The following is a 20,041-nucleotide window of genomic DNA, read 5'->3' on the forward strand; positions in this document are numbered from 1 at the left end:
ATTCCTGTGTTTTTCAGGGCGGGCTAATTCATCCCAACTCTACGCTGCGCTGTGCATCGGGAGAGGCCATTGGGCGCATGGCTCAGGTCGTGGGTGACCCGCGGTTCGTTGCCGAGATGGCGCAGAACAGTTTTGACAAGCTGAAGAGCGCTCGAGATGCTGTGAGCCGAACCGGTCACTCCCTGGCCCTCGGTTGCCTCCATCGCTATGTTGGTGGCATGGGATCCGGCCAGCATCTAAGCACTTCCATCAGCATCCTTCTTGCCCTCGCCAAGGACACAACCTCCCCAGTAGTTCAGGTATTGTGCTCCATCAAGGGGTTTGGACAGTATAGGGATGAAAGAGTGAAGATGCTGGTTAACTCTTGCATAAGGGGTTTGGACAGTATAGGGATGAAAGAGTGAAGATGCTGGTTAACTCTTGCATAAGGGGTTTGGACAGTATAGGGATGAAAGAGTGAAGATGCTGGTTAACTCTTGCATAAGGGGTTTGGACAGTATAGGGATGAAAGAGTGAAGATGCTGGTTAACTCTTGCATAAGGGGTTTGGACAGTATAGGGATGAAAGAGTGAAGATGCTGGTTAACTCTTGCGTAAGGGGTCTGGACAGTATAGGGATGAAAGAGTGAAGATGCTGGTTAACTCTTGCATAAGGGGTTTGGACAGTATAGGGATGAAAGAGTGAAGATGCTGGTTAACTCTTGCATAAGGGGTTTGGACAGTATAGGGATGAAAGAGTGAAGATGCTGGTTAACTCTTGCATAAGGGGTTTGGACAGTATAGGGTCTGTTTCTTGATATCTCTTCTACCGGGTCAATTTCAACCATGTCAATATATCTCTGTAAGGTGTGGGCCCTTCACGCACTCTCCCTGATCGCTGACTCGGGCGGGCCTATGTTCCGGGCCTATGTAGAGCCTTCCCTGGCCCTACTGCTGGAGCTTCTACTGTCCGTTCCGCTCCACACGGCAGAGGTTCATCAATGCATCGGAAAGTGTCTCCAGGCCCTCATCACCACTGTCGGCCCTGAGCTGCAAGGTATGTGTATTTTAAAAGTCCATATCTCCGAGCTACACTGCTCTGAAAATACACAGGGGGCTTCGTGGTGCAGTGGTTAGCACGCTCGACTCACAACCGAGAGAGCCTGGGTTCGATTCCCGGGCGGAGTGGGAAAATTTGGGCGGGTTTTCCGATACCCTACGTCCCTGAACTGAGCTTATGTGGCCGTGTTGCTGTGTGAGTCCAGTTGCGAGAGACATCCATAAAATATCGCGTTTAAGTGAAAGAAAACGTGTAAATTAAACAGTCATTTGGATTTTGGACCCCGCGGTATTTCAAAAACGCGTAAACCAAGCTCACGTAAATCGAGTTACCTGTATAAGAAAGGGCAATTTGGGTTATGTAAAGTGTTTTTCATCATACAGTTTTAACCTACAATGCATGATCTTAAGTCCCTCAGAATAGTTGCGCATTTTAATTTTCTCTTTACAGGGAAGGAGACAACTTCAGGGCTCCCGAAAAGTAAACAATGATATAAAAAAAGCCCGCTTCTCGCTGCTCCTTGGTAAACACTGTCCCTGAACACTCTCCCTCCCTTGGCCAGGTACAAACAGCAGTGTGGTGATGATACGCTGGTCGCTTCTGTGTGGCTGTGGGCTGGTCCAGGAGCACTCGGAGCCCTTAGTGCAGGCGGAGGCCATCGCCTGTCTCCAGCAAATGCACATGTTCGCCCCCAGACATGTCAACCTGTCATCTCTGGTTCCTATGCTTGTGGTGAGTGCTGTTGAGATGCTGGAATCGTCGTTCTCCTTTCTACTCACACACAAGAATCTACTCCAGACAAGGAAAGGTTTGCAGCTGCCGGGGATCGAACCCTTGACCAGCGTTACGGGAGAGACAGTCCTTTACCAGACAGCCATAGAGATGCCCCCTGGCTAAGTGGGCCATGGGAGGCTTGCCCAATCACCACTACAGAGATCATATCCAGATGTACGATGTTAAAGACTGGGGTGCAGTTTACCGAGTACAAAAGTTGAAGTATTTTGAGGGCTGGAGGGGGCTTCGCGGTGCAGTGGTTAGCGCACGCGGCTCACGACCGAGAGAGCCTGGGTTCGATTCCCGGGCGGAGTGGAAAACATTGGGCGGGTTTTCCGATACCCTACGCCCCTGTCCACCCAGCAGTGTACCAGGTATTAATCGGGGGTTGTGTCCCGTCTCCTGGGGTCTGTTCCCTTCTCCTATAATTCCTTCCCCTTCTGTCTCTCTCCGGCATATGACCACAGATGTTGCGCCGACTAAACCAAACTTTCCAACTGTTCCCTTCTCCTATAATTCCTTCCCCTTCTGTCTCTCTCCGGCATATGACCACAGATGTTGCGCCCACTAAACCAAACTTTCCTTCTGTTTCCTTCTCCTATAATTCCTTCCCCTTCTGTCTCTCTCCAGCATATGACCACAGATGTTGCCCGACTAAACCAAACTTTCCAACTGTTCCTTCTCCTATAATTCCTTCCCCTTCTGTCTCTCTCCGCATATGACCACAGATGTTACCGACTAAACCAAACTTTCCAACTGTTCCCTTCTCCTATAACTCCTTCCCCTTCTGTCTCTCTCCGGCATATGACCACAGATGTTGCGCCCACTAAACCAAACTTTCCAACTGTTCCCTTCTCCTATAATTCCTTCCCCTTCTGTCTCTCTCCGGCATATGACCACAGATGTTGCGCCCACTAAACCAAACTTTCCAACTGTTCCCTTCTCCTATAACTCCTTCCCCTTCTGTCTCTCTCCGGCATATGACCACAGATGTTGCGCCAACTAAACCAAACTTTCTCTGCCTCCAGAAAAAACTTTGCTGCAATCATCTTTTGCTGCGCCGTGCTGCAGTGTCGTGCCTGAGACAACTATCGCAGCGGGAGGCCTGGGAGGTCTGTGAACATGCACTGAGCCTGGGCCAAGGGAGTGAGGAGCAAGACCAAGGTAACATACAGGCCTTGTGTGTGTGTGTGTGTGTGTGTGTGTGTGTGTGTGTGTGTGTGTTTACCAAGTTGTGACGTACAGGACAAGAGCTACACTCGCGCTGTCCCGTCTCCATATCCAAGTTTTCCTTAAAATCCTGAATGTCTCTCACACAAACCTCCTCCTCCTCCAGTCCGTTCCAGAGCCTCTGTTCGGGAAGGTAAGCTTTTTCACATCTCTCCTACACGTGGTTGCCCTAAACTGCTTTCCATGTCCTCTTGTTTCTCTCACTCCACACACACACACACACAGGTCCTCTCTGTCCACCCCGCTCGCCACCCTGTACGCTGCTATCAGGTCTCCTCTCTCTCTTCCTCTCTCCAGGGTTGTGAGCCCCATGCTATTGAGTCTCCCCTCGTAAGTCCGATCCCTAAGTTCCGGTACCATCTTAGCTGCCACCCTCTGCGCTCTTTCAGCTTATGTTTCTCTTTTTATAAGGAGATCAGACCACTGCTGCATACTCCAACCTTGGTCATATCATTGTGACCTATTTTCTTCATCATCTCCTTGTCGAAACACAGAAATGCCGTCCTTATGTTCTTCAGGAAATTTGTAGGCTGTCCTGTTATCCTGTTGATGTGTGTGTGTGTGTGTGTGTGTGTGTAGGGGGGCGGTTTTTGAGGCTGGAGTCTGTGGTATCATATTCACTGACCTGGCTACGCTGATGGCTTTGTCTGCAGCCCACAGATGTTGCGCCGACTAAACCAAACTTTCCATAATTCCTTCCCCTTCTGTCTCTCTCCGGCATATGACCACAGATGTTGCGCCCACTAAACCAAACTTTCCAACTGTTCCCTTCTCCTATAATTCCTTCCCCTTCTGTCTCTCTCCGGCATATGACCACAGATGTTGCGCCCACTAAACCAAACTTTCCAACTGTTCCCTTCTCCTATAATTCCTTCCCCTTCTGTCTCTCCGCATATGACCACAGATGTTGCCCACTAAACCAAACTTTCCAACTGTTCCTTCTCCTATAATTCCTTCCCTTCTGTCTCTCTCCGCATATGACCACAGATGTTGCGGCGACTAAACCAAACTTTCCAACTGTTCCTTCTCCTATAATTCCTTCCCTTCTGTCTCTCTCCGCATATGACCACAGATGTTGCGCCCACTAAACCAAACTTTCCAACTGTTCCTTCTCCTATAATTCCTTCCCTTCTGTCTCTCTCCGCATATGACCACAGATGTTGCGCCCACTAAACCAAACCTTCCAACTGTTCCCTTCTCCTATGATTCCTTCCCCTTCTGTCTCTCTCCGGCATATGACCACAGATGTTGTGCCGACTAGACCAAACTTTCCATAATTCCTTCCCCTTCTGTCTCTCTCCGGCATATGACCACAGATGTTGTGCCGACTAGACCAAACTTTCCATAATTCCTTCCCCTTCTGTCTCTCTCTCTGGCATATGACCACAGATGTTGCGCCGACTAAACAAAACTTTCCATAATTCCTTCCCCTTCTGTCTCTCTCTCCGGCATATGACCACAGATGTTGCGCCCACTAAACCAAACTTTCCATAATTCCTTCCCCTTCTGTCTCTCTCCGGCATATGACCACAGATGTTGCGCCCACTAAACCAAACTTTCCAACTGTACACTAATACTATAAATCCTTCCCCTTCTGTCTCTCTCCGCATATGACCACAGATGTTGTACCACTAAACCAAACTTTCCAACTGTTCCTTCTCCTATAATTCCTTCCCTTCTGTCTCTCCGCATATGACCACAGATGTTGCGCCACTAAACCAAACTTTCCAACTGTTCCCTTCTCCTATAACTCCTTCCCTTCCTGTCTCTGCGGCATATGACCACAGATGTTGCGCCCACTAAACCAAACTTTCCAACTGTTCCCTTCTCCTATAACTCCTTCCCCTTCTGTCTCTCTCCGGCATATGACCACAGATGTTGCGCCCACTAAACCAAACTTTCCAACTGTTCCCTTCTCCTATAATTCCTTCCCCTTCTGTCTCTCTCCGGCATATGACCACAGACGTTGCGCCCACTAAACCAAACTTTCCAACCCTCCATAATATCAGCGTACACAGTTTTCCATGTGTTTCAGGACTAGTAATGACGGAGACCGGGCTGCCGGGCCTCCTGTTCGGACTTCTAGACACGGAGACAGACTGCGTGCTGGTTCACCATGTCCATCACACTTTGACCTCCATGCTGCAAGCCCTGGCCACATCCCACCTGACCCTGTGGCTTATGCTCTGCCAGGAGGTCCTCACAAACACATCAGGTCAGTTGACAGGGAAGGAAGCGTTTGATATTTTAATTATAATTTTTACATATTTATTTAATTCACATGTGGTCCATAGCGCTGGTAGGGTATTCCTCAGGGGTCTGGTAGTCGCCCCAAGTCCATCATGGCGCAGGCAAGTGTTTATAGTGGCGCCATCTTCTCCTGGCTCATGCTGCCCCCCGGAACTCCTCCTTGATTCACTTGGACGGTTTCCGCTAGAGTCCGGGTTGATGGGCGGTCTTCAGGACAGCATGTGGGTAGTTTTAAGCCACTCGGCGGTGACTGAAAGATCCCAGGTGGTAGCGTGGGGATTCGAACCCTTATCACGTACAATACAGTGAATGCAGGGCAGGCACGCTAACCACTCAGCCACCTGAACGAAAACTCTGTAGCATAATCTTGGTTAACCGTGTAGCAGCGATGGGTCAAATTTGTGGCTTTACCGTGTAGCAGCGACGGGCCAAATTTGTGGCTTTACCGTGTAGCAGCGACGGGTCAAATTTGTGGCTTTACCGTGTAGCAGCGACGGGCCAAATTTGTGGCTTTACCGTGTAGCAGCGACGGGCCAAATTTGTGGCTTTACCGTGTAGCAGCGACGGGTCAAATTTGTGGCTTTACCGTGTAGCAGCGACGGGCCAAATTTGTGGCTTTACCGTGTAGCAGCGACGGGTCAAATTTGTGGCTTTACAGTGTAGCAGCGACGGGCCAAATTTGTGGCTTTACAGTGTAGCAGCGACGGGCCAAATTTGTGGCTTTACAGTGTAGCAGCGACGGGCCAAATTTGCACCATGATACAAACCCCCAAAATAGATGATACATAATCTGATCCCAAATGCTTTGATATGTATTATGAAATGGTTTGTGTGAGGGGTGATTTTTAGTCATATTTCTGGCTTAGAGGGACCATTAAGAAACATGGTCCCCGCTGATACTGGGTTAAGCCTGACCAGCACTGATTAAAGAGTCTTATTGTTTGTTCTTGCAGAGAGTGGCAACGCTGATGGAAGTGGTGACCCAGGGGAGGAGGTGGCTGATGATGACATGGTACAGATCCACACTGGGGGAGAGCCCGATCCACATCCCACGATCCCCCCGCGCTGGACGACCCGTGTGTTCGCAGCGCAGTGCATCGCCAAGATCATTCAGGAGTGCGAGAACAACCGAGCCCATTTCGACCTTGCTCTGGCCAGGGAGATGCAGGCGACAAAACTGAAAGGTATTTGTTCAAACTTCTCCTTTTGTGGTCTGAAGACGTGAGAGTTTGCGGTGAAGGGATAGTCAGGGAGAGTCACTGGTGATTTGAATTCTGATATAATCATTCTGTTATTAAAACCTTCCCCCACGAACGCTGCAAGATTGATAGTCAGCTGCTCGTACATCCCGACTTCCTACCCCCGAAAATGTCTTCTGCGCTCTGGTAGCAAAACCCATCCATAGTTATCTTTGAAAGAGTTAGATCCTGATGTTCCCTGGCAATAGTTACGCGTCACGAACCGGGAAATACAGGTAACTCTTGATTCACGCGAGTATTGTGTCCTGGAGGAGGTCATTGCGTAAATCCAAAACTGTAAATCCAACAAGAGGTCGGTTTGTACCTCTATTGCCTACCGTATCACTCTGACTCCTCTCCCTCTCGTGGTTCCTCCTCTGGCTGCCCTTCCCCTCGTGGTAGCACATCAGCGAGGGTGTTGTTGAGGAGCGTGGCAGCGTGGGTACTGTATTGTTGTTCGAGTGGCGCGTGGGAAGAACTGTGTAGCCGTGTGAGTCCAGTTGCGTGAGACATCTGGGGGACACTCCAGAAAATATCGCGTTTAAGTGGAAAAAAACGCGTAAATTAAACATTTATTTGGATTTTGGACCACGCGGTATTTCAAAAACGCGTCAACCGAGAGTTCCTTGTACCATCAACTCCTTCAAATACAGAATCGACCGTGATTTCGCTGCGTCGGGAGTAAGCTCAATATTGACGTGCTTTCATCTACTCATCAATATCAAGGTGCTTTCATCTACTCCTAAATATCGAGGTGCTTTCATCTACTCCTCAATATCGACGCGCTTTCATCTACTCATCAATATCAAAGTGCTTTCATCTACTCCTCACCCAAGTGTGCAACCTCGTAATCAGCCAGTAGGTTTTCTGTTGCCTGCATTTCCGTGTCTCCATGAAGCATGTCTCTGTTGCTGCCTACAGGGGACTACCTGGTGCTTCATCTGAGCGAGGTGGTGCGAATGGGCTTCATGGGAGCCACGAGTGACAGTGATGAGCTGCGTCTGGAGGGCCTTCACATCCTGCACCTCATCATTGAAAAATTCTCCCGTGTCCCTGAACCAGAATTCCCCGGACACGTGATACTCGAGCAATACCAGGCCCAGGTAACGCACTCTTTCCCTGTGGACAAACATATCGTGACCTTCGGAAACGGACCAAACACAACACTTGCAAAACTAGCCTGGTGTTACAAGGCACTCTCTCCCTCATATCAGCTGTTTCTAAAGGTCAAACAAGGGCTTAGTCAGGTTCTAATGAGTGTTTTCTAGGCTCAGGGTACAGAGGAAGGGTCACACTACCACCAGGGTCATAGAACTAGCCTGGTATGACAAGGCACTCTCCCCCCTCATATCAGCTGTTTCTAAAGGTCAAACAAGGGCTTAGTCAGGTTCTAATCAGTGTTTTCTAGGGTCAGGGCACAGAGGAAGGGTCACACTACCACCAGGGTCATAGAACTAGCCTGGTATGACAAGGCACTCTCCCCCCCCATATCAGCTGTTTCTAAAGGTCAAACAAGGGCTTAGTCAGGTTCTAATAAGTGTTTTTCAGGCTCAGGGCACAGAGGAAGGGTCACACTACCACCAGGGTCATAGAACTAGCCTGGTATGACAAGGCACTCTCCCCCCTCATATCAGGTGTTTCTAAAGGTCAAACAAGGGCTTAGTCAGGTTCTAATAAGTGTTTTCTAGGGTCAGGGTACAGAGGAAGGGTCACACTACCACCAGGGTCATAAAACTAGCCTGGTATGACAAGGCACTCTCCCCCCTCATATCAGCTGTTTCTAAAGGTCAAACAAGGGCTTAGTCAGGTTCTAATCAGTGTTTTCTAGGGTCAGGGCACAGAGGAAGGGTCACACTACCACCAGGGTCATAGAACTAGCCTGGTATGACAAGGCACTCTCCCCCCTCATATCAGCTGTTTCTAAAGGTCAAACAAGGGCTTAGTCAGGTTCTAATCAGTGTTTTCTAGGCTCAGGGCACAGAGGAAGGGTCACACTACCACCAGGGTCATAGAACTAGCCTGGTATGACAAGGCACTCTCCCCCCTCATATCAGGTGTTTCTAAAGGTCAAACAAGGGCTTAGTCAGGTTCTAATCCGTGTTTTCTAGGGTCAGGGCACAGAGGAAGGGTCACACTACCACCAGGGTCATAGAACTAGCCTGGTATTACAAGGCACACTCCCCCATATCAGCTGTTTCTAAAGGTCAAACAAGGGCTTAGTCAGGTTCTAATCAGTGTTTTCTAGGGTCAGGGCACAGAGGAAGGGTCACACTACCACCAGGGTCATAAAACTAGCCTGGTATGACAAGGCACACTCCCCCATATCAGGTGTTTCTAAAGGTCAAACAAGGGCTTAGTCAGGTTCTAATCAGTGTTTTCTAGGGTCAGGGCACAGAGGAAGGGTCACACTACCACCAGGGTCATAGAACTAGGCTGGTATGACAAGGCACTCTCCCCCCTCATATCAGCTGTTTCTAAAGGTCAAAGAAGGGCTTAGTCAGGTTCTAATCAGTGTTTTTCAGGCTCAGGGCACAGAGGAAGGGTCACACTACCACCAGGGTCATAAAACTAGCCTGGTATGACAAGGCACTCTCCCCCCTCATATCAGGTGTTTCTAAAGGTCAAAGAAGGGCTTAGTCAGGTTCTAATCAGTGTTTTTCAGGCTCAGGGCACAGAGGAAGGGTCACACTACCACCAGGGTCATAAAACTAGCCTGGTATGACAAGGCACTCTCCCCCCCCATATCAGCTGTTTCTAAAGGTCAAACAAGGGCTTAGTCAGGTTCTAATCAGTGTTTTTCAGGGTCAGGGCACAGAGGAAGGGTCACACTACCACCAGGGTCATAGAACTAGCCTGGTATGACAAGGCACTCTCCCTCATATCAGCTGTTTCTAAAGGTCAAACAAAGGCTTAGTCAGGTTCTAATAAGTGTTTTTCAGGGTCACGGTACAGAGGAAGGGTCACACTACCACCAGGGTCATAAAACTACCCCTGGACAAACATATTTTCAGAGGTTGATTAAGTGAATGGTTTAGAAGAGGATTAAGAGGAATTTAGAGAAGGATTGAGAGGTTTAGAAGAGGATTAAGAGGGATTGAGAGGTTTAGAAGAGGATTGAGAGGTTTAGAAGAGGATTAAGAGGAATTTAGAAGAGGATTGAGAGGTTTAGAAGTGGACTAACACTCTCCCATGTCCCGGTGACCTTTTCCATACTGTGACCCCGACATCTGCGTCACGTATTGAAAGGGTCAAAAAATGCGATCTTTTCCAGGTCGGCGCAGCGTTACGACCGGCCTTTGCTCCTGAGACTGCCTCCCACGTCACTGCCCGAGCCTGTGAGGTCTGCAGTGCTTGGATATGTTCAGGTATAAACAGGTTTCTGAAATAGCTCATTGGGTCTGCCGTGCTGGGATATGTTCGACTAAACCAAACTTTCCAACTGTTCCCTTCTCCTATAATTCCTTCCCCTTCTGTCTCTCTCCGGCATATGACCACAGATGTTGCGCTGACTAAACCAAACTTTCCAATTGTTCCCTTCTCCTATAATTTCTTCCCCTTCTGTCTCTCTCCGGCATATGACCACAGATGTTGCGCCCACTAAACCAAACTTTCCAACTGTTCCCTTCTCCTATAATTCCTTCCCCTTCTGTCTCTCCCGCATATGACCATGTTACTAAACCAAACTTTCCAACTGTTCCTTCTCCTATAACTCCTTCCCTTCTGTCTCTCTCCGCATATGACCACAGATGTTGCCCACTAAACCAAACTTTCCAACTGTTCCTTCTCCTATAATTCCTTCCCCTTCTGTCTCTCTCCGCATATGACCACAGATGTTGCTGCCCACTAAACCAAACTTTCCAACTGTTCCCTTCTCCTATAATTCCTTCCCTTCTGTCTTTCTCCGCATATGACCACAGATGTTACTAAACCAAACTTTCCAACTGTTCCCTTCTCCTATAATTCCTTCCCCTTCTGTCTCTCTCCGGCATATGACCACAGATGTTGCGCCGACTAAACCAAACTTTCCAACTGTTCCCTTCTCCTATAATTCCTTCCCTTCTGTCTCTCTCCGCATATGACCACAGATGCACTAAACCAAACTTTCCAACTGTTCCTTCTCCTATAATTCCTTCCCTTCTGTCTCTCTCCGCATATGACCACAGATGTTGCGCCCACTAAACCAAACTTTCCAACTGTTCCCTTCTCCTATGATTCCTTCCCCTCCTGTCTCTCTCCGGCATATGACCACAGATGTTGCGCCCACTAAACCAAACTTTCCAACTGTTCCCTTCTCCTATGAGTCCTTCCCCTTCGGTCTCTCTCCGGCATATGACCACAGATGTTAGCCCCACTAAACCAAACTTTCCAACTGTTCCTTCTCCTATAACTCCTTCCCCTTCTGTCTCTCTCCGCATATGACCACAGATGTTCACTAAACCAAACTTTCCAACTGTTCCCTTCTCCTATAATTCCTTCCCCTTCTGTCTCTCTCCGGCATATGACCACAGATGTTGCGCCCACTAAACCAAACTTTCCAACTGTTCCCTTCTCCTATAACTCCTTCCCCTTCTGTCTCTCTCCGGCATATGACCACAGATGTTACGCCCACTAAACCAAACTTTCCAACTGTTCCCTTCTCCTATAGTTCCTTCCCCTTCTGTCTCTCTCCGGCATATTACCACAGATGTTACGCCCACTAAACCAAACTTTCCAACTGTTCCTTCTCCTATAATTCCTTCCCCTTCTGTCTCTCTCCGCATATGACCACAGATGTTGCGACTAAACCAAACTTTCCAACTGTCTCTCCTTCCCTTCTGTCTCTCCGGATATGACCACAGATGTTCCACTAAACCAAACTCTCCAACTGTTCCTTCTCCTATAATTCCTTCCCTTCTGTCTCTCTCCGGCATATGACCACAGATGTTGCAAACCAAACTTTCCAACTGTTCTCCTTCTCCTAAAATCCCTACCCCTTCTGTCTCTCTCCGTCATATGACCACAGATGATGCACCGACTAAACCAAACTTTCCAACTGTTCCTTCTCCTATAATTCCTTCCCTTCTGTCTCTCCGATATGACCACAGATGTTGCGCCCACTAAACCAAACTTTCCAACTGTTCCCTTCTCCTATAATTCCTTCCCCTTCTGTCTCTCTCCGGCATATGACCACAGATGTTGCGCCCACTAAACCAAACTTTCCAACTGTTCCCTTCTCCTATAATTCCTTCCCCTTCTGTCTCTCTCCGGCATATGACCACAGATGTTGCGCCGACTAAACCAAACTTTCCAACCTTACACCCTATTTTTGGTTTACTGAGAATCGCTCCATCTAACCAAGTCTTTAATTAAACGCTTCCCTCTCACAGGTGTTGCTCGCGACCTGAATGACCTGCGTCGCGTCCACCAACTCCTAGTGTCCTCCCTAGCCAAGCTCAACAAGGGCAACACCAAGGGCTTGTATAATGAGAGCGCGGCAACCCTTGAGAAGCTTGCCATCTTAAAAGCTTGGGCTGAGGTTTGTATGTCAACATTGTGCATCGGAAACTCTTAGCCTGTATGGAGTCTCAGTCTATAGCTCATTCATGCTTCCTGGTGGCTCCGTGTTCCCTGACGCCAGCTACCACTTTAAGTAGAGTTGATGATTGACTGTTTTGCTAGGAGAGTCTAACATCAACATTGCTATACAGGTCTACGCCGTTGCCATTAAGGGGGTGACAGAACTTGAGAAGGCAGATGAGGACTTTGAAGAGGATGAGGGTCCGGGGAGTGAGTCGAGTGCACAGTCATCAGAGGAGAGTCTTCTAAGCTTGGTACAGCCAGAGTTAGTGTCCCTCTCAAAGTCTTGGCTCGCTGCACTCAAGGATCACGCCCTCCTCTCCTTGCCTCCTGGTGAGTGAGTGCGTTTGTATGCCCAGAGGAGGCTACCATGTGATATTGATATGTTAACCCCTGTGAGTGTGTGTGTGTGTGTATGTTATGGCGTGAACTATCCATTTTGGGGTCATTCCTGGTGTTTACCGAGCTTTGTTTACCTAGTTGTGAAATACAGGAAAAGTGTCGTACTGGGCTCGTGCTGTCCCGTCTCCAAAACGCTTATCCTCCAGTTTGTCTTTAAATTCATGAATCATTTTTGCACACACAGTCTCCTTGTCAAGTCCGCTCCATGTTGTTATGTATGGAAAACTGTATTTCTTGAGGTCTACGGTCAGTGAATTTACGGGGCAAGCTATATTTCTATATTTCCATCTTTTCAGAATTTTCCAGCCAGCTGCCCCATGACGGAGGAGCATTTTATTCAAACGAGAGCATCGAGAGTGTCCGCCCATTCTACCGGAGTGCTTGGCCTCCAATGCTGTACGCTGCTGCCCTGTGGCTGAGCTCCGGGGGCTTCGAGAACATCAGGGAAGAGGAGAATGACAGGAGTCCCAAATCCTCCGTGACATCGAACACCGCATCGTCCGTCACCAAGACTCCGGAAACAATAAATACAGATCGATTTTACCTTCTTCTAGGTAGGAAAGACTTCAGTATTTTAATTCCAAACAAGTCTTGCTCTCTACAAGGGATTCAGGCTTACGGAACTGTCTTGAAATGGTCTCAAAATTCACTCCACAGTCCATATGAGCGAATTCACGTATTTCGAACTTGCATATATCGACTACCCGGTGCGCTGTGTAATGTGTTCTTTACAGGGATATGTCTGGAGTGGTTGTGCAGCCCGGTACACAGCGATGACCCAGAGCGTAGCGTGGTGTGTCTGAAATCCTTGGAGACCCTGCTAGCTTCCCCCTGGCCGGCGAAGGTGGTTGGTCCAAACAGCAGCCTCACTTCAGAAATCGCAACGGTTATGCACAGGTATGATAATTCAAGTTCAGGATAATAGATTTTTATATGTTCGTCTATTGCACTGTAGAATCTCTTGAGGGGCCTGATTGGTAGTTGGCCCCAGCCCCGTCATGGCACAGGCAAGTGTTTATAGTGGCGCCATCTTCCCCTGGCTCATGCTGCCCCCCGGAACTCCTTAATTCACCTGGACGGTTTCCGCTAGAGTCCGGGTTGATGGGTGGTCTTCAGGGCAGCATGTGGGTAGTTTTAAGCCACTCGGCGATGACTGAAAAATCCCAGGTGGTAGCGTGGGGATTCGAACCCACCCGCGTCGTCCGTCACGCGGTGAATGTGGGCCCAGCACGCTACCACTCAGCCACAGTCCAAGTGGGGTCCGTCTAGTTGATATATCTCTTCTGATGTCTGTTCCACCTTCCGCTCTCTTCCGCCAAAACAGGTCGGCCTAGACATTGTGTATCTGCATCTCTCCCCTTCTTCTCTTCAAAAGTTTTATGTATCTATGTATATTGTGTTCAAAAGTTTTATGTATTTGTGTATATTGTGTTCAAAAGTTTTATGTATCTGTGTATATTGTGTTCAAAAGTTTTATGTATCTATGTATCTTATGTGCCAAGTTGCAGATACATTATACCCCACCAGTGCTGAAGTTCCATGCTCAAAACCCACCTTGATCCAATAACTCGAGTTTGGTGAATTTTCCGCGAGAAACACACAGAAAACGACGGGCCGCCAAGGGAACCAGGAATGGAAATTGGCTTAGCTTACTTAAAATTTTCACGTCATTTCAAGTTGTTACGCCCTTACTGTGTGATGTTAGGGATCCTGTATGCTGGACACAACTGGGTATACACACACACACACACACACACACACACACACACACACAGACGCACACACACACACACACACACACACACACAGACGCACACACAAGGAAAAGTTGGATAGTTATAGATACGGAGATGGGACCACACGAGCTTAATTAAACCCAGGCCCTGTAAAATTTCAACTAGGTAAACACACACACACACACACACACACACACACACACACACACACACACACACAAGGAAAAATTGGATAGTTATAGATACAGAGATGGGACCATACGAGCTTAAGCCTAGGCCTGTAAAATTTCAACTAGGCAAACACACACACACACACACACACACACACACACACACACACACACACACACTAAATCATGGATGTACTGGGCACTGTACCAGGCTCTTGTAGACTCCAGCGTTCTTATGTTCTTATGTTCATTATAACTTACGTGTTTTTAGAATAAGCAAGTTACAATCCACTATATTTTCCTTCCAGACAAGTGTTGAGTTCGGACCACACGGAGGTGCATCAATCTGCAGTTTCAGTCATCACTTTGGTCGTCAAGGCTACACAACAGGCCTTGGATGAAGAGAAACGGGGGAAAAATAAGCACAAAGGTATAGTTATGGAAATAGTACTCATTCGACAGCATTAGAACATTTCCCACTGGTCTGAATTTACTCCTTCATTAGTCAGCGTATTTGCCAAGAGCTCTTTCAGTCACTCTTCCTCAAGTTGGCCGGCCTATATGCTTCTCTCGTCTGGCAACCATTGTTATATAATCAATTGCTTATACCAGCTTCATCTTTCACAATCTGATATCTATATAAGATCACCTATGACTGTTTAACCCGGTAGCAGCGATGGGGCAAATTTGTGGCTTCTGTGTAGCAGCGACGGGCCAAATTTGTGGCTTTACCATGTAGCAGCGACGGGTCAGATTTGTGGCTTCTGTGTAGCAGTGACGGGCCAAATTTGTGGCTTCTGTGTAGCAGCGACGGGCCAAATTTGTGGCTTCTGTGTAGCAGCGATGGGCCAAATTTGTGGCTTCTGTGTAGCAGTGACGGGCCAAATTTGTGGCTTTACCATGTAGCAGCGACGGGCCAAATTTGTGGCTTTACCATGTAGCAGCGACGGGCCAAATTTGCACCATGATATAACCCCCAAAATAGATGATACATAATCTGATCACAAATGCTTTGATATATATTATGAAATGGTTTGTGTGAGGGGTGATTTTTCTCATTTTTCTCGCTTGGAGGGACCATTAAGAAGCATGACCCCTGATGCTACCGGGTTAAGGAGGTCAATTTTTAAGTTTTGCTGTGCTGTTTAGTGACGCAAGAGTTGATATATCTAGAATTTGTGTATTTCAGAAGAGAAGCCCGCCAACCAGGAATGTGAGGGGTGTGAATCAGACCTTCTTGGAGAGGGCAAGGAGTCCGGGGAGATAAATACAGCTCAATCTCTGGTATTTTCGACCCTGCAGGTAAGGCTTCCGAGAGCTTACCCGATCAACAGATTCTCCGTCTTCTTGTCATTCTCCTCAAGTTGTTCTGAATCACTCATGCTTTTAAATACACCCCTGACTTCATTGATGTTATATAGAGGGTAACCGTGTTGTGTTGTATGGGGAACGTTCCTTAAATTTAGGTCATGTGTTCTGCGGATATGCTTAGAGGGAACGCTGAACAGAGGTCAAATGTTATGCGGATCTGCTTAGAGAGAAGTACGCTGAACAGAGAGTCTTATGCATGGAGGTGATTGGAAGATGAGGCAGGGTAGGTTGAGACTGGCTGACCTCACTCGATCGATGACTGAATGCTCTGTCAACATTTACGCAACAGAACCAGCATTTCACTGATCCCCTATCACTCCCAAGATGGCAAGCTTTACTGAGGGTTATGGTACCACCCCACAGAGCCATACACATCTTGGTAGCCATAACTCGTGTAAAAACAACTTGCCGTATTCAAAATCTGGGAAGCCAAAATTATCGCATCAGTGGGACGAAAGTTATGATTATAGTGGAACCAAATTGTCGAATCCATTTGGGTGGAGGCTCCCGTGGGACCTTTTCTCCCCTCTGCCCTGCTACATAGTCCCGGCGCCTATCCCATCCTCTCATATGTTATCTTTCCCTTATATATGAGAGGTAGGGATAGGTCTCGGGACTGTATGGTAGAGCAGATGGTAGAGATGGACTGGACAATTTGGTTTCTCATTGATGCGATAATTTGGATTTCCGAAACTTTGAAAATTGCAAGTTGTTTTTCCACGAGTTAGGAATTAAACTCTGTGAAGCATTTATGGTTACCAAGATGCATATAGCTTTGTGGGGAGGTAAATTCACCCTCGGTAAAGCTTGCCATCTTGTAGTGATAAGGGATCGGTGAAATGCTTGTTCTGTTGTGTAAATGTCGACGGAGCATTCAATCATCCCTCAAATAGTATGGCTTCCAATAGCTCGATTTTGGTTCCCCTGACTGTGGATTTCCTACAAGACATCACACCAATACCACATGGGAAACACTCCACTATCCACCACAGAGGCAGAGAAAGACCTGGGAGTGTATGTTACCAGGCTACCAGTGAAGGGATATCCAGCACACCAATACCACATGGGAAACACTCCACTATCCACCACAGAGGCAGAGAAAGACCTTGGAGTGTATGTTACCAGGCTACCAGTGAAGGGATATCCAGCACACCAATACCACATGGGAAACACTCCACTATCCACCACAGAGGCAGAGAAAGACCTGGGAGTGTATGTTACCAGGCTACCAGTGAAGGGATATCCAGCACACCAATACCACATGGGAAACACTCCACTATCCACCACAGAGAAAGACCTGGGAGTGTATGTTACCAGGCTACCAGTGAAGGGATATCCAGCACACCAATACCACATGGGAAACACTCCACTATCCACCACAGAGAAAGACCTGGGAGTGTATGTTACCAGGCTACCAGTGAAGGGATATCCAGCACACCAATACCACATGGGAAACACTCCACTATCCACCACAGAGGCAGAGAAAGACCTGGGAGTGTATGTTACCAGGCTACCAGTGAAGGGATATCCAGCACACCAATACCACATGGGAAACACTCCACTATCCACCACAGAGAAAGACCTGGGAGTGTATGTTACCAGGCTACCAGTGAAGGGATATCCAGCACACCAATACCACATGGGAAACACTCCACTATCCACCACAGAGAAAGACCTGGGAGTGTATGTTACCAGGCTACCAGTGAAGGGATATCCAGCACACCAATACCACATGGGAAACACTCCACTATCCACCACAGAGAAAGACCTGGGAGTGTATGTTACCAGGCTACCAGTGAAGGATATCCAGCACACCAATACCACATGGGAAACACTCCACTATCCACCACAGAGGCAGAGAAAGACCTGGGAGTGTATGTTACCAGGCTACCAGTGAAGGGATATCCAGCACACCAATACCACATGGGAAACACTCCACTATCCACCACAGAGGCAGAGAAAGACCTGGGAGTGTATGTTACCAGGCTACCAGTGAAGGGATATCCAGCACACCAATACCACATGGGAAACACTCCACTATCCACCACAGAGCCAGAGAAAGACCTGGGAGTGTATGTTACCAGGCTACCAGTGAAGGGATATCCAGCACACCAATACCACATGGGAAACACTCCACTATCCACCACAGAGGCAGAGAAAGACCTGGGAGTGTATGTTACCAGGCTACCAGTGAAGGGATATCCAGCACACCAATACCACATGGGAAACACTCCACTATCCACCACAGAGGCAGAGAAAGACCTGGGAGTGTATGTTACCAGGCTACCAGTGAAGGGATATCCAGCACACCAATACCACATGGGAAACACTCCACTATCCACCACAGAGGCAGAGAAAGACCTGGGAGTGTATGTTACCAGGCTACCAGTGAAGGGATATCCAGCACACCAATACCACATGGGAAACACTCCACTATCCACCACAGAGGCAGAGAAAGACCTGGGAGTGTATGTTACCAGGCTACCAGTGAAGGGATATCCAGCACACCAATACCACATGGGAAACACTCCACTATCCACCACAGAGGCAGAGAAAGACCTGGGAGTGTATGTTACCAGGCTACCAGTGAAGGGATATCCAGCACACCAATACCACATGGGAAACACTCCACTATCCACCACAGAGGCAGAGAAAGACCTGGGAGTGTATGTTACCAGGCTACCAGTGAAGGGATATCCAGCACACCAATACCACATGGGAAACACTCCACTATCCACCACAGAGAAAGACCTGGGAGTGTATGTTACCAGGCTACCAGTGAAGGGATATCCAGCACACCAATACCACATGGGAAACACTCCACTATCCACCACAGAGAAAGACCTGGGAGTGTATGTTACCAGGCTACCAGTGAAGGGATATCCAGCACACCAATACCACATGGGAAACACTCCACTATCCACCACAGAGAAAGACCTGGGAGTGTATGTTACCAGGCTACCAGTGAAGGGATATCCAGCACACCAATACCACATGGGAAACACTCCACTATCCACCACAGAGGCAGAGAAAGACCTGGGAGTGTATGTTACCAGGCTACCAGTGAAGGGATATCCAGCACACCAATACCACATGGGAAACACTCCACTATCCACCACAGAGAAAGACCTGGGTATGTTACCAGGCTACCAGTGAAGGGATATCCAGCACACCAATACCACATGGGAAACACTCCACTATCCACCACAGAGAAAGACCTGGGAGTGTATGTTACCAGGCTACCAGTGAAGGGATATCCAGCACACCAATACCACATGGGAAACACTCCACTATCCACCACAGAGGCAGAGAAAGACCTGGGAGTGTATGTTACCAGGCTACCAGTGAAGGGATATCCAGCACACCAATACCACATGGGAAACACTCCACTATCCACCACAGAGAAAGACCTGGGAGTGTATGTTACCAGGCTACCAGTGAAGGGATATCCAGCACACCAATACCACATGGGAAACACTCCACTATCCACCACAGAGAAAGAGAAAGACCTGGGAGTGTATGTTACCAGGCTACCAGTGAAGGGATATCCAGCACACCAATACCACATGGGAAACACTCCACTATCCACCACAGAGAAAGACCTGGGAGTGTATGTTACCAGGCTACCAGTGAAGGGATATCCAGCACACCAATACCACATGGGAAACACTCCACTATCCACCACAGAGAAAGACCTGGGAGTGTATGTTACCAGGCTACCAGTGAAGGGATATCCAGCACACCAATACCACATGGGAAACACTCCACTATCCACCACAGAGGCAGAGAAAGACCTGGGAGTGTATGTTACCAGGCTACCAGTGAAGGGATATCCAGCACACCAATACCACATGGGAAACACTCCACTATCCACCACAGAGAAAGACCTGGGAGTGTATGTTACCAGGCTACCAGTGAAGGGATATCTGTGTTAATCGCAGTGGACGGGTTAAGGATTTTTAAATATCCCGACACGCAGGAAATTCAAAAACCCTTCAGGATCTTCTATAACAATCCGTATAAAACCCAACCCGATCTATTGAAAACCTTGCTATTTAAGGGATGACTGTAGACTTTTTATTTTCCAGGTCTGTCTCTGCACTTTGGTCCGACACAAACCACGCCTCGCCCCTCAGGTCGTGGCCTCTGCGCCCTCCCTTCTGGCACCCCCGCGACATCATACCAAACCCCACCAACTCGACGCCTTGCTTGCAACCACGGTCACTCTCCTCACGTCTCTACCAAACCTGTGTTCTCCAGCAGGTAGGTTCCGTTA

The 20,041-nt window shown here is 48.2% G+C and overlaps 2 protein-coding genes and 1 long non-coding RNA gene across 25 annotated transcripts in view; 1 reads left to right on the forward strand and 2 right to left on the reverse strand.

The window, feature by feature from the left end:
- The window catches only part of LOC127002372 (uncharacterized), a 43,158-nt gene extending 35,845 nt beyond the window's left edge, over positions 1–7,313 (reverse strand). Inside the window, exon 1 of the long non-coding RNA XR_007756102.1 lies at positions 6,856–7,313. This is a non-coding gene — a long non-coding RNA (uncharacterized LOC127002372). The remainder of the gene's footprint in view (positions 1–6,855) is intronic.
- The window catches only part of LOC127002338 (HEAT repeat-containing protein 5B-like), a 53,627-nt gene that overhangs the window by 25,814 nt on the left and 7,772 nt on the right, over positions 1–20,041 (forward strand). The window contains exons 17-31 of the mRNA XM_050868156.1: positions 18–299; positions 846–1,035; positions 1,601–1,770; positions 2,841–2,976; positions 5,078–5,257; positions 6,246–6,476; positions 7,452–7,633; positions 9,802–9,895; positions 11,897–12,045; positions 12,218–12,419; positions 12,785–13,042; positions 13,223–13,385; positions 14,703–14,824; positions 15,584–15,696; positions 19,854–20,028. Of these exons, the coding sequence (XP_050724113.1) occupies positions 18–299; positions 846–1,035; positions 1,601–1,770; positions 2,841–2,976; positions 5,078–5,257; positions 6,246–6,476; positions 7,452–7,633; positions 9,802–9,895; positions 11,897–12,045; positions 12,218–12,419; positions 12,785–13,042; positions 13,223–13,385; positions 14,703–14,824; positions 15,584–15,696; positions 19,854–20,028 (2,647 nt within the window). The remainder of the gene's footprint in view (positions 1–17; positions 300–845; positions 1,036–1,600; positions 1,771–2,840; positions 2,977–5,077; positions 5,258–6,245; positions 6,477–7,451; positions 7,634–9,801; positions 9,896–11,896; positions 12,046–12,217; positions 12,420–12,784; positions 13,043–13,222; positions 13,386–14,702; positions 14,825–15,583; positions 15,697–19,853; positions 20,029–20,041) is intronic.
- The window catches only part of LOC127002340 (uncharacterized), a 30,642-nt gene continuing 26,303 nt past the window's right edge, over positions 15,703–20,041 (reverse strand). For 2 of the 23 annotated variants that reach the window (XR_007755978.1, XR_007755980.1), the window contains exon 3: positions 16,141–16,870. Coding sequence is in view for 19 of the 23 variants with exons in the window: in XM_050868160.1 (XP_050724117.1) it covers positions 17,547–18,702; positions 19,083–19,559 (1,633 nt within the window). In the remaining 4 variants the exon portion in view is untranslated. The other 21 variants (XM_050868178.1, XM_050868177.1, XM_050868175.1 and 18 more) reach the window with 16 other exon arrangements.

The sequence above is a fragment of the Eriocheir sinensis genome, chromosome 23 (genome assembly GCF_024679095.1).
Source record: "Eriocheir sinensis breed Jianghai 21 chromosome 23, ASM2467909v1, whole genome shotgun sequence".
Classification (NCBI taxonomy): domain Eukaryota; kingdom Metazoa; phylum Arthropoda; class Malacostraca; order Decapoda; family Varunidae; genus Eriocheir; species Eriocheir sinensis.